Source organism: Siphateles boraxobius, unplaced genomic scaffold (assembly GCF_051911475.1).
Source record: "Siphateles boraxobius isolate OS27281-9 unplaced genomic scaffold, OSU_SipBor_1 8, whole genome shotgun sequence".
NCBI lineage: Eukaryota > Metazoa > Chordata > Actinopteri > Cypriniformes > Leuciscidae > Siphateles > Siphateles boraxobius.
In genome coordinates, this window is record NW_027509208.1 from 28054929 (window position 1) to 28069824 (window position 14896).

At 50.1% G+C, this 14896-nt stretch overlaps 1 protein-coding gene across 4 annotated transcripts in view; it reads left to right on the plus strand.

Annotated features, from left to right (window-relative positions):
* lama4 (laminin, alpha 4) overlaps nt 1-14896 on the plus strand; it is a 177204-nt gene that overhangs the window by 74255 nt on the left and 88053 nt on the right. For 3 of the 4 annotated variants that reach the window (XM_077220211.1, XM_077220210.1, XM_077220212.1), the window contains one exon: nt 7116-7216. In XM_077220211.1, the coding sequence (XP_077076326.1) occupies nt 7116-7216 (101 nt within the window). Of the gene's footprint in view, nt 1-7115; nt 7217-14896 lie in introns of those variants that run through there. The other variant, XM_077220213.1, reaches the window with a different exon arrangement.

Sequence of the window (14896 nt, forward strand, 5' to 3'; positions counted from 1 at the left end):
AATTACCAGCAGTTATATATTATATTATATTTTGTTTATGTGTAACTTTCACGTTTAACTGCTGAATGTTAATAAAGTGAACTTAGAACCTATAATATTAGCATTCAATTCCAGCTGGGATTGTTAGCATTAACAACTATGAGCAGCTTTGCCAGGCTGTGACTTAAAAAAAGCTTTTAGCTATAAAAAAATATATAAAAGACATGCTCTTCATGCTTAACTTCTACACTGACTGCATGTTTCAATATGTGAAAACATTGAGGAAAACGTCTACGGTTACGTATGTAACCCTCGTTCCCTGAGTAGGGAACGGAGACGTTACGTCGGATGATGACGAATGGGGTTTCGCTTAGAACACCTATCGACTTCGAGTATTACAAAACGAGCCAATGGCAAAGAAATGCCATGGGTCTGCGGAATTTGCATAGCGTATCTCCGCCTTACCTCGTGGGTATAAAAGGAGGACGCCAGCAACATGCAGATATGTTTCTTCGCTGAGGAGCCAAGACTGAGCTCAGGCGATCCCCGCGGTACAGCGGAAAGTGGCAGGCAGACGTAACGTCTCCGTTCCCTACTCAGGGAACGAGGGTTACATACATAACCGTAGACGTTCCCTTTCGTTGTCACTCCGAGTTACGTCGGATGACGACGAATGGGGTTACCAGTCTAATCACGCCACCTTCTCAGCTGTCTTCCAGTGCCCTGCGTAAATCGAGATCCCTGTCAGCCTGGACAAAGGACTCCATTTATCACAGGAATACCAAAGTACACTGGGAAGCATATCCCAAGCTTAGGGGAAGTATGCAATTAATGCCAACCCAGAGGGGGGGGGGGACTTAGAGAATACACATATGACCCGAAGGAAGCATATGGAAAACACTGGGGTGTCCAGCCGCAGGTGGAATATTTCAACCCCAGGGGTGGCAAGGTGGCTTGCCAAGGGAAAGACACATGCTCAGAGAGGCTTACAGTGGAAATACACATGTGGGGGTCGCTCAGAGGAGGGACCATGCACACGGGAGGCACCTAGCCAACGCGCAGGCAATAGACACTGGCGCCGACGTCAGGAGTGCTGGGGGAGCTCAGGGCTTTCGGGAAAGCTCACCTGAGGAAAATATCGCACGTATCCAGTCCGTGGAGTGGAATGGCGAGCAAGTGAAGACACCTGAGCGGGTCCGGTACTAGCTGGTTGAAGCGAGTACACGAGAGGACACAGGCTCCACTCGGAGATTATAGAATATGGCGAATGTGTTAGGTGTCGCCCAGCCTGCAGCTCTGCAGATGTCTGTTAGCGAGGCGCCATGCGCTAGAGCCCAAGAGGATGCCACACTCCGGGTGGAGTGGGCAGTCACACCAAGGGGGCACGGTCGACCTTGCTGCTGGTATGCCAAAGCAATGGTGTCCACTATCCAGTGAGACAACCTTTGCTTGGAGAGAGCCTTTCCCTTCAGCTTCCCACCATAACAGACAAAGAGCTGGTCTGAGGTCCTGAAACACTGCGTTCTGTCTACATAGGCGCGGAGAGCGCGTACTGGACAGAGCAGTGCCAAGGCTGGGTCTGCCTCCTCCGAGGGCAGCGCTTGCAGGTTCACCACCTGGTCCCGAAAGGGAGTGGTAGGAACCTTGGGCACGTATCCAGGCCGGGGTCTCAGGATCACGTGAGAGGAAGCCGGCCCAAATTCCAGGCACGCTTCGTCAACGGAGAATGCGTGCAGGTCCCCAACCCTCTTGATGGAGGCCAGTGCAACCAGGAGCGCTGTCTTCATAGACAGGAACTTAAGCTCGACTGATTGCAGGGGCTCAAAGGGAGCACTCTTCAGGGCAGTTAGAACCACTGAGAGGTCCCAAGAGGGAACGAGAGGAGGACGAGGAGGATTTAGTCTCCTCGCTCCTCTCAGGAACCTGATGACCAGGTCGTGCTTCCCCACCGACTTACCTTTGATGAGGTCATGATGTGCGGCAATGGCGGCAACATAGACCTTCAGGGTGGAGTGAGACAGCCTTCGCCCCAGCCCCTGTTGAAGGAAGGAAAGCACAACACTGATCGAGCATCTCCGGGGGTCTTCTCGGTGAGAAGAGCACCAGTTGACGAAGAGGTTCCACTTCAACGCATAGACGTGTCTCGTGGACGACGCTCTAGCGGAAGTGATGGTAGCCACCACCGCTGGTGGTAGGGTACTCAAACCTGCCTCGTCCCATCCAGGAGCCACACGTGGAGGTTCCAAAGATCGGGACGAGGGTGCCATAGGGTGCCCCGTCCCTGAGAAAGAAGGTTCTTCCTCAGAGGGATCGGCCAGGGAGGTGCTGTCGCGAGGAGTACTAGTTCGGGGAACCAGGTCCGGTTGGGCCAGTAAGGGGCAACCAGAATGACCTGCTCCTCGTCCTCCCTGACCTTGCGCAAGGTGTGCGCAAGAAGGCTCACTGGGGGAAACGCATACTTGCGGCCCTGCGGCCAGCTGTGCGCCAGAGCATCCGTGCCGAGCGTGCCCTCGGTCAGGGAATAAAACTGGGCGCAATGGGTCGAGTCGTGAGAGGCAAACAGATCTATCTGCGCGTCCCCGAACTGGTCCCAAATCAGCTGAACCGACTGAGGATGGAGTCGCCATTCTCCAGGGAGTGGCCGCAGCCGTGAGAGCTCGTCGGCTGCACAGTTCAGCGCCTCCGGGAATGAAGATGGCTCGAAGCGACCTCAGATGCTTCTGACTCCATAAGAGGAGGTGGCGGGCGAGTTACGACATACGGCGCGAGCGTAGACCACCTTGATGGTTGATGTACGCTACAGTGGCGGTATTGTCTGATCGGACTAGTACGTGTTGACCCCAGAGCAACGCCCGGAAGCGGTGCAGGGCAAGGCGTACTGCCAGCAACTCGAGGCAATAGACATGCCATACTGCTCAACACTACATGCGAGAATCACTGAGCTTCAGGAGCAACCTTGCTCAACACCTGGGTGTGATAAATCTCACAGAATTTTTCAGGAGCATTTCTGCTCAACATGAGAGTGTGACAGCATGTCCATTGCGCATGGCGCCCCAGCCCGTGGAGGCATCTGTTGAGACAACAACATGCCGGGAAGCTCGTTCCAGGGGCACTCGGGCCCGTAGAAACTGAGGTTCGACCACGGGGTGAGTACTGACGGCAGGTCGGAGTAACTGGTACTCGGAGGGTGCCGTGTTGCCATGCCCACCTCGGGACTCGGTCGCGAAGCCAAAGCTGAAGCGGTCTCATATAAGCAATCTGAGCAGCGTACCGCGGCTGCAGATGCCATATGCCCCAGGAGCCTCTGAAAAAACTTCAGTGGAACCGCACTCTTGCGCTTGATAGTCTCAGGCAAGTCAGCAATGGCTGAGTGGAGAAGGCGACCAAGTCCATACCGAGAAAAGAGATCCTCTGCACGGGGCAAAGTTTACTCCTTCCCCAGTTGACCCGAAGGCCCAGACGAGCTAGGTGCCGGAGCACTGGGTCCCTGTATTCGCAAACCTGGTCTCAGGAGTGAGCTTAAGACAGCCAGTCACCGAGATAGTTCAGGATGCGAACCCCGTGTTCCCATGGAGGAACAAGGTCTGCCTCAACAACCCCTGTGAAGGCGCGAGGAGACAGGGCTAGCCCGAATGGGAGAACAGCGTACTGATATGCGCGTGCCCTGACAGCAAACCGTAGGTATGGTCTGAGTCGAAGGAGAACGAAGACATAAAAGTAGGCGTCCTTCAGGTCGATCGCTGCAAACCAATCCTGTGGCCGCACACATCCAGAAATGCGTTTGGCCAGGAGCATCTTGAACGGCAGCCTGTGAAGGGAGCGGTTCAGATGCGTAGGTCCAGGATTGGCCGTGACCCACCAGACTTCTCCGGGACAATGAGGTAGGGGCTGTAAACCCGGACCTCATTTCGGCTGGAGGAACAGTCTCAATCGCACCCATCGCCAGTAGGGTAGCAACCTCCGCTCTCATGATAGGGGCATAGCCACCGACCAAAGTGGAGCAGACTCCCCTGAAGTGGGGAGGAGACCGTGCGAACTGAATCGCAAGCCGAGCCGATGGTTCGCGCGACCCAGCGGAACAGAAGGGAAGCTCTAGGCAGGCTCCCAACTGTACCAACGGCGTAAGAACCACAGACGTCCCCCCGGTGGTGCAGCGAAGCGGAATGACCGGCCCAGACGTGGACGGCATAGCGGCCCGGTGTGGGGGCAAGGTCATAACCGCACCCTGACAGAGGAGCCCAGGGAAGGACCAGCGTTCCACGGGGGCCTGCTCTGTCAGGGGTCTGGCGACAGAGGGGGACAGGGACGAAGCGGTCCGTGGACGGCACGCCGTGTCAACCGCCTCTGGAACAGAGGGGGACGAGGAGAGCACGGCTTGTGGGCGGCGCTCTGTGTCGTCCGAGAACTCTATATGCTCAGAGACGAGAGAGTCAGTTCTTTCTGAATAAGGATTCTTCGCCAGCCCTCCACCGGGGAAAGGAGTGGCCCTGCTACCAACTCCTGGAAGAACTGAGTCTCATCTCTGAGCAGCCCATCTCAAAAGTGCCGCTAACCCGGCGTTTAGCGGGGGGCGGGGCTGGAGAAGGCTGTGGCGTCCCACGTACGGTCTTCCAGAGCCAGGCCCGGGTGAATGGGCGGGGTTGGAACCGTAGGAGGGTGCCTTCGGCGGTGGGCAGACTGAGGGATCTGAGTGGACGGCGGGGCCGTCGGGCAGAATAACCTCAATCTGCTCATGGGCGGTTGAGAACTGTAGGGCATAAGCACTCAACCGCACCGCCGAAGAGGCCGACTTGGGAGATAGGGGTGTCGAGCAGACGGGTCCACCCGACATCGTGCACATCAGACCGGTCAGCCCCAGAATGGTGAACATCACCTGACTCCGAGAGCGTACGGCCACTTTCGTCGCTCGGAGAGCAAGGTCAGTGGCGGCGCGCAGCTCACTGAAGAGCCTCGGGTCAGTCCCGCCCTCCTGCATGTCCATCAGCATCTGGGTCAGGTAGACCAGCAGAACGGTCATGTGGGGGGGAAAGGCGGATGAGACCAACGAGCGGACCCGTGGTCTCATCATGCACGTCCGGGAGGAAAGATATTGGGGTTTGCCGTGGACGCGGGTCGGCGGCCTGACCCAAAAACCAATCGTCCGGGGAAAGCATGGCCGTCATCTCCGGATCAGACTCAGGCACAACCGTATGCACACCAGAGGGTGGCAGCTGTGACGAGTCGTCATTTCCAGAAGAATCAAGCCCACCTAGTGATGCTGCTACAGACACAGCATCATCCTCTGTAGCTTCAAATGAAAACACACGGGCCACCCCTTTTTTTTTTTTTTTTTTGGGGTAGACTCGTGGAATCATCAGTTCGCTAGCGGGCACCGTCATTAAAGAGGGGGGCTGGGGTCGCGGACACAGAGTCGGCGCCTTGTTCCAGACCAACACCCTCAGGTCACCCTGGCCACCAGCCGAAGATCGGGGGGTGGATGAGGGGACTCTCACTCTTGCGAGTTCACCGAGTCTCGACCTATATATGACGCGATGATCACGTTCCCAGAGAGAACATGAGTCATCCACGAGCGCTGTTCAAGCATGATCAAAGCCCAACACACTAGACAGCGCTCGTGCCCATCAGAGTCCGATACCATTCCGCTGCAACCAGAAATGCACGGGCGAGCCGTCTTTAAAAAGGCGTGCGAGCTCTTTTAAGAGAGGAGAAAAAAACTCTGCGATGTTGAAGCACACAGGGAGACACACACACACTGGCAGATCACTGCACAGATCAGCAGGCACTGTGAGCTCGCTGCAGATCGCCGTCACACCAACATCGGAGAGAGAAGCTCGTCTCGTAGAGCGAAGTCAGAGATGACTGTGGAGTGAAGAAATATTCTTGGCTCCGAAGCGAAAACATATCTGCATGTTGCTGGCGTCCTCCTTTTATACCCACGAGGTAAGGCGGAGATACGCTATGCAAATTCCGCAGACCCATGGCATTTCTTTGCCATTGGCTCGTTTTGTAATACTCGAAGTCGATAGGTGTTCTAAGCGAAACCCCATTCGTCGTCATCCGACGTAACTCGGAGTGACAACGAAAGGGAACTACTCTTATCAAGCCACTTCAAGGAGACTTTAATGTATGGGTCCAAATTAATTTCTAGCCAATCATCAAGGGAAATGGTTCAGCAGTTTGTATTCTCTATTGTTATCAAACTAAAACTTTCAAGTTTTCTTATGTACTAATGGAACTGCACCTCATCCAGCCGAAGCTCCTGGAACATCTTTCAAATGCTAGCAAATACATTTGTGTTCAAGCATTTATCAAGATTAACAAAGTACATTGTAAAATAAAATATCTTAATTTTAATGGTAAAATACTGTCAAAATGCTTTGGTAACAATTTGGTTAAATTCCCATACTCTATACAGTGAAAAATGCAATAGATCTATTGGGAAATTAAATGTAATTTTACAGTAAAATATTGTTAAATGTACAGTTATTGGAAGTTAAAAAGAACATTTATTATAAATGTAAAAAAACAGATTTTAGTAAATTGGTATCTGAATATTATTTAAGTTAATTTTTTTTATGGTAAATTTAAGTTCAATCTGTAAAACTTAATGTTGCTACCATATTTTTTTACTGTAAAGTTCTTGCAACCACAGCTGCCTTTTTCAACTGCAAATTTCACAGATGCACTGCAAGCTAATTTGCAGAAAGACCCTGTCAATTCAGGACTGTACTGTGTAGACGAGGATGTCTGGTCACCCTACAGTATATGGAGTATTGTGGAGATTGTAGTCCTAAGTGATTCTCAATCTATAGTGGCAAGACTTTAAAGATGTGTGTAAGTTATGACTCTTTAGCTGAATCAAACAGAATTGCAAAAATAATTTTCAAACAGGTTTCTCCAAACTCTCCAGCCATCGGCCATAGATAGTCACATCCAAAGTAGCATCAATGGTTTATTCAGTGTTGTCAGTTAGATTTTTCTAAATATGTTACTATATTTCATGTCTGTTTTATGGCTCAAGTGCATTACAGCATTTCTTGTTTAAAGGGTTGTTATGACGTGTCTCTCTCTCTCTCTCTCTCTCTCTCTCTCTCTCTCTCTCTCTCTCTCTCTCTCTCTCTCTCTCTCTGTTTCAGAGTGTCAGTGCGATAAGTGTGGTACTGCATCATGTGATGACCGGACAGGTGTGTGTCACTGTAAGCCCGGGGTCACAGGTCACCTATGTGACAGGTGTGAGGTATGGACATTCAAAGAATTACTACAAATTTCTACCTAACCAAAAAATTGTCACTATATACAGAATATGTATATATTCACACTTCACCTTCAAATAGTCTAGAAACTCTGAAATAAATACATGCTGCTGAATGCTGAAAACTTTGACAAGTTTTTAAATCAATTTAATATTATTCATTCATCACGTTGATGAATATTTTGGTGGGGCTTTACCTCAACTGCCCAAAAACGTCTCGGTTACGTATGTAACCCTAGTTCCCTGATAGGGAACGAGACGCTGCGTCAAACGCTGCGGGAACGCCCCTGCGTTGTGCGTCATGAAGCACGTATGGAATCAGCCCAATGGAGAGATGAAACGTCATAGGCGGGTGACGTCATCGACCAGGAAACTATAAAGCACCCCAAAAACACAAGCGCATTAGCTTCTGATAGGCTTGAAGGAAGCGCTAACGGGAGTGCCGGGAGTATGGCGGAGCGACGCAGCGTCTCGTTCCCTATCAGGGAACTAGGGTTACATACGTAACCGAGACGTTCCCTTTCAAGGGAACTTCGAGCTGCGTCAAACGCTGCGGGAACGCGAATACCCACGTCGCCATAGGACCAAATGACCGTCCTGTGAGACTAGCGCACAGAGGACGAGAGCACCTGTGCCCCAGGGGTAGAGCTTAAGTCTAGGTCATAGAACTTAATAAAAGTATGCGGTGAAGACCATCCAGCCGCATCACAAACATCACTCAGGGAAACCCCCGACAAAAGAGCTTTAGAAGCAGCCATACTCCTGGTAGAGTGAGCTCGGACAACCAAAGGTGAAGGCTGGCCAGCCGACTCATAAGCAAGTGAGATAGCCTCAACCACCCACTTGCTCATTCTCTGTTTAGACGCCGGACACCCTTTCCTGGGTGGCCCGAAACATACAAAAAGTTGTTCTGATTTCCTCCACAGGGCAGCTCTGTGGACATAAGCGTCTAATGCCCTAACAGGGCAGAGTGAATTAAGTTTCTCCTGGTCCGATGACATAAATGGAGGAGGACAGAAAGCCTGCAGAACCGTAGGTCTAACAATATTAGTAGGAACCTTAGGAACGTAACCTGGTCTAGGATGCAGAAAAGCTTTAACCATGCCAGGTGCAAATTCCAGGCACGAGGGTGAAACCGACAGAGCCTGCAAATCTCCGATTCTTTTTAGTGAAGAGATAGCAAGCAAAAAGATAGTCTTAAAAGTGAGAAACTTCTCGGGAACTTCTTCGATAGGTTCAAAAGGAGCTAGGGAAAGCCCTTCTAATACAATGGCCAGATCCCAAGTCGGCACCCTCGTACGAACTGCTGGCCTCAGCCTCAAAGTGCCACGGAGGAAACGAGTTATAAGCGGGTGTCTCCCAAGAGAAACTCCACTGAAAGGGACGTGGTAAGCAGCTAGTGCCGCCACATACACCTTTAGTGTGGAGGGGGATAACCCTGTGGAGAAGCGCTCCTGCAGGAATTCCAGCACTGCACCCACTGGGCAGTTAACTGGGTCCTGCAGGTGTTCTCCACACCAAGAAGTGAAAAGTTTCCACTTCAAGGCATAAAGCTTCCTCGTGGATGGAGCTCTGGAGTTAAGAATGGTCTCAACAACCTCGGTTGAGAGACCGGAGTCTATGAGCTGGGCCCCCTCAGAGGCCAAGCCCACAGTTTCCACAATTCTGGGCGGGGGTGAAGTATCGTGCCCCCCGCCTGGGAGAGTAGATCCCTCCTGACCGGGAGCTCCAAAGGAGAACCGTCCAGGAGAGAAATCAGGTCCGCAAACCATACTCGGGCCGGCCAGAACGGGGCTACTAGTAGTAGACTGACCCCGTCCCGGCGGACCCTCTCCAGAACTCCTGGTAACAGAGCAATCGGGGGAAAGGCGTACAGACGTGACCTCGGCCACGGCTGCACCATAGCATCCAACCCCAGGGGGGCTGGAAGAGTGATGGAGAACCACCGATGACAATGAGTGGTCTCCTTGGAAGCGAATAGGTCCACCTCGGCGCGACCGAAGCTCAACCAAAGGAGCTCCACCACCTCGGGGTGGAGTCTCCATTCCCCTGGCCTCGGCCCCTGCCTCGACAGGGAGTCTGCTACCACATTCAAATGCCCAGGGAGATACATTGCTCTCAGAGATAGTAGCTTCCCTTGGGACCACAGGAGGATCTGACGGGCCAACTTGTAAAGCCGGCGAGACCGCAGGCCCCCCTGATGATTTATATAAGAGACCACCGACGTGTTGTCTGATTGAACTAACACATGATGGCCTCTCAGGTCTGTTAGGAAGTGTTTCAGAGCCTGAAACACAGCCAACATCTCTAGACAATTTATGTGCCACGAAAGATGATGATCCTGCCACAGACCTTGGGCTGGGCGACCACTCATGACCGCCCCCCACCCTGTGAGGGAAGCATCCGTCGTTAGCGTTATGCGACGACAAAGAGCCCCCAGCACAGGACCTTTGGATAGGAACCAAGTTTCTCTCCACATGACCAGAGCACGAAGGCAGCGCCGCGTGACTTTGAACGTGCGGAGCGGATTTCCCCTCGGGGAGAATCCCTTGGTCCTGAGCCACCACTGTAGCGGTCTCATGTACAACAGGCCGCAAGGTATAACGTTGGACGCTGCTGCCATCAGACCCAACAGTCTCTGAAACTGCTTGACAGTGAGTAGCTGGCCTAGCTTCACTTGTTTCACAGCTGAGAGAATCGAAGCGATGCGGGTCGGAGAGAGTCGCGCCCGCATCGATACCGAATCCCAAACGACACCCAGAAAAGTGGTCTTCTGGGAAGGAGATAATACACTTTTCTTTGCGTTCAGCCTCAACCCCAACTTTCTGATATGAGCGAGGACGACATCTCGATGCCGAACCGCCATCTGCTCGGTCTGAGCTAAAATCAACCAATCGTCGATGTAATTGAGAATACGAATGCCCTGAAGCCTCAGAGGCACTAGTGCTGCATCCATGCATTTCGTGAAAGTGCGGGGAGATAAAGCTAGGCCAAACGGAAGAACCCTGTACTGGTACGCCTCGCCCCCGAAGGCGAACCTCAGGAACTTCCTGTGTTGTGGAAGGATGGACACATGGAAGTATGCGTCCTTCAGATCTATCGTGACAAACCAGTCCTCGGACCTGATTTGAGACACGATCTGCTTGATAGTGAGCATCTTGAATTTTAGCTTCCCTACCGAGCGATTCAATATGCGCAGGTCTAAAATTGGACGCAACCCCCCATCTTTGGAACGATGAAATATCGGCTGTAATAACCTGACTCCAAACTGGGAGGAGGAACCCGTTCTATAGCCTCTTTTTGAAGGAGCGTTTTCACCTCTTGTTCCAATACCAGAGCCTGCTCGGGGCCCACCACTGTGTGCAGAACCCCTCTGAATTTTGGTGGACGACACCTGAACTGGATAGCATAACCCTTTTCTACTGTCTGCAGGACCCAATGAGATATTTTTGGAAGGCTTTTCCACTCTGCCAGAAATTCTACTAAGGGTACCAGCCTCTCGAGACTGGCCTCTGGTGTAACTTGAGCAGCAGACGCAGCGCCCTGTAACGGCGCACCGGCAGGGAACAACTGGTCTGACCGCTCTGAGACCCTCCTCAGAGGGAGCGAGCGTCCCTCGGGAAAGCGCTCGCTGGGATCGTCTGTGCCCCGGCATAAAGGCGGGGTTGGCAGAACGAGCCCCTGAGGGCACCGAGGAGGAATGGGCACCGTAAAAAGAGGTGAACACCTTTCCGCCTCGGTGGGGACCACCCTCAGCATCCTGAACGGCTTGGCGTCAGGACTTCTTCTTAGCCGAAGCCTTCTTAGCCAATATAACTGTCCTCAGATCAGTTCTACTGGGAGAAGGCTTCGGCTGAGAGTGTCGCGGCTGAGCCCACTGTCCAGCAGGGGGAGCACGAGACGCGACACTCTGCCTCTGCTGCGCTCTATGTGATGAGCTCGAAGACGGCCGGGGCTGCTCCCGCCCAGCAGCCCCAGGGACATGAACTTTAAGGGGAAGAAACTTTTTAAAAGCTGCAGTTTGTTTCTTTTCTTCTTGGAATTTATCGATAACTGAATTCACAGCATCACCAAACAACCCCATGGGAGAAAGAGGAGCATCTAAAAGAAAAGCTTTTTCTCTCTCTTTAATATTAGTCTGATTTAACCACAAATGTCTTTCTGCGGCCACCAGAGCTGCCATAGAACGACCCATTAATTTGGCCGATTCTCTGGTGGCACGCAGGGATAAATCAGCAGCCTGACGCAGTTCGCGAACTACGTCAGTACTGACCTCCTCACTCTCACTCATGTCCCTTAGCAGATCAGCCTGGTATGCCTGCAAGATTGACATAGTATGCAGACATGACGCAGCCTGACCTGCTGCCGAATATGCTTTACCCACCAAAGCCGAAGTGTTTCTTAAAGGCTTGGTGGGTAATGCCGGTGCCTTAAAAGATGATGCTGCTTCGGGGGAGAGATGGCTCGCAAGCGTCTCTTCCACACGAGGCAAAGCACCATAACCATGAGCCTTGGCTCCCATAATATTAGCGTATGTTGAAGTCTGGGGACTAAACACTCTATATGACACCGGTTTTCTCCATGATTTCGACACCTCGGTGTGGAGATCATGGAAAAACGGCAGGCACCGGCGTGGAGGCTGCACACGTGACGGCAAAAATCTCTCATCCAACTTTGATTTAGAAACAGACTCCTGTCTAGTCACTGGCCATTCAATATTAAGTTTTTCAACAGCTCTTGTTAACACCTCCATAAGCTCATCACTCTCAGGAGTGTGGGGTGGCGAATCCTCCACATCTCCCTCAACACTAACAACATCAAGTTCCTCAGAACTGGATAGCTGCAGCATTGGTGCCTCAGCCCGAGCGGAAGAAACCGCAGCGCGTGCTTCCGAACCCGGGACTGAGGCATTTGATCTCACAGGTGAAGGGAGAGATAAGGCAGAGCCCGTCTCAAACCCCGCTGTGAGATCCATCTGCGATCCCCACGATAAGCGCCGCCGCTCTGCCTCGGCAGAAGCAGGACCCGAACCGCGGGGAGCGCGCACCAAACCGCTCTCCTCAAAGAGCGATCGGCGGGAGAGGAGCGTCCTTAACGGCAAACGCACGCAATGCTCACAGTCTGCTCCCTCGAGAGCAAACTGGGCATGCTGAACTCCCAAACAAACAACACAAAGATCATGTGTATCCCCGCTCGTTAAATAACGCGAGCAGGGAGGAACACACTTTCTAAACTGCTGTTCGTCCGCCATAATCTCTCAATATATATATATATATAGGGATAAATTGTTTGTGTGGTGCAGGGTATGTAAGACAGACAATATCACACAGGGACAGATTCACATGTAGCGCGACTGAAAGCACAGAAGCTAATGCGCTTGTGTTTTTGGGGTGCTTTATAGTTTCCTGGTCGATGACGTCACCCGCCTATGACGTTTCATCTCTCCATTGGGCTGATTCCATACGTGCTTCATGACGCACAACGCAGGGGCGTTCCCGCAGCGTTTGACGCAGCTCGAAGTTCCCTTGAAAGGGAACTACTGAGCTAGGTTTTTTTTTTAAGGGTTGATAAAACACGATTTTACTTTCTAACTTTAGCTAGTGTGTAATGTTGCTGTTTGAGCATAAACAACATCTGCAAAGTTACAACGCTCAAAGTTCAAAGCAAAGGGAGATATTTGCTTTTAAAGTAATCAATTTCTAAGGACTACAGCAAACGGCCGGTAGGGACTACACGACATTCCTCCAGGGTTGCTGACGTCAGTAACCCCAATATTCACATAAACCCTGTCATGGTTCTGCCATCATGTCCGTGTTTTTCTAGTATTGCGGCAGGATCATGACAGACCCATGTTCTGTGTGCAAGCACATGGCCTTGTGTTTTGGTCATGTGCTTGTGTTGTCTCGTCTCTTTACCCCGCCCCCTTGTTATCCTGATTTAATGATTATTGCTTTATCTGTGTCACCTGTCATGTCATGATTAGTCTCCCTATTTTATCCCCTTGTGTTTCGCTGTCTTTTGTCGGTTCATTGCCAAACGTTACTAGTGAGTATCCTGTCAAGCCTAGTCATTATTAGTAGCCTAGTCATTGTTAGTATTGTAAGACGTATTGTTTGTTTCTTGTTCAGTCTTTTTCTAGTACTACCTTGTCAGTCTTATATCCCTTGTTTCGTCTGTTTTGCCCCCTCGTGGGTTTTTGTTTTCTGTTTTTATCCTTAATAAATCCTTTGTGAGTCATCTGCTGTCTGCGCCTGGGTTCTCCTTCCATCCACATGACAAACCCCTCCTCTGTGAATACTAAATAGGGACGAGGCCATTTTTGCTTTGGAGAAGAGATGTTGTGGTATAACGTTAGTAGGCTGTTGTTGCCGCAATGCCGTCGAAACGCTGTTATTTTTATCCGGATTGCAGGTTCACTTTGTTTAGCCTTCCTAGGGTTGGGGGAGTTAGCATAATTATTACCATATGATTTATTTTTCGTCGATGTGTTTTCCTGCAATAGTTCGTATTGTTAATTGTACGTTGCAGCAAGCAAATAAACAAATGACAAGCTGTTTGGCTCTGCAAACCAGCTTGTTGAATGCTCATTCAAACCTAACGTTACAAACTTTTTTAAATCTCAACAGCGAACTTGGAATTAGTGTTAATTATTCTTTGATTAGAGCATTTATGTATTGTTTATCTACAGGCATGCTAAACATTGTTCTGTGTTTGATTTGGCTAACTTACTGTAGTAACGTCAATGCCAATGTTTAGTGTTCGTTTTGGGTTAATAGTTCTGGCGACAGATATTTGGCTACAATCGTTCTAAAAATACAAAAGTATCGGGACCATACAGTCAGTAACGATCACTATAGATCCGCAGTCTTTACTCAAAAAAAAATCCCTTTGAGGACTGTAAAGTTAGTATAATTTGTTAGAACGATTATATGAAATTCTTGTTTATGAATATGAAGCTTATTTTTTGTAATACTATAATAATTAGTACAATTTAATTGCAGCGTATCTCAAAAGAAATGAAACAGAAACATCAACAAAAAACAAACCTTTCTGAAACGTCGTTTAACAGCCATTCTTGAACAGGTTCTGCTCGATGATCTTCACTAACATTCTCTGGGTCCGATTGATGCCATTGTTTATAATACACCAAAGCACAAACTACCGGTAAAGTTAAGGGGCGTGACGTTTCCGAAAAACAAGCACTGGGCGGTTAGCGAATCACAACACACTGGGCCAGCTAACCAATCTGAGCCCATTGCGTATTTTTGAGGGACTGGCTATATAGAACCCGGAAACCATCAGACCGTTTTTACAAGGAGGGACAGAGCAGTGTAGAATAAAGGTAAAATATTGAAAAATAATGGAATTTTTTAAAAACGAAGCATGAACACATGTTACAGTGCATCCCACAAACACAATCAAGCCTTCGAAAAAATTTGTTTTACCACCCCTTTAAATTTTGGTGTGAAATGGTGTGAAACATACAGTGTAAAAAGTGAACATGTGCAGTTGTTGCTGTAAGGAGGTATTTCTACCTGATTCTACCAACAAATTGTAATTTTGTTGTTGTAACCTATACTTCAATCAGGTTTATGTAACATAAAACAAGAGAATCCTATTTTAACTTAATTGAGTTACATTAACCCAACATACAATTCCCAATAA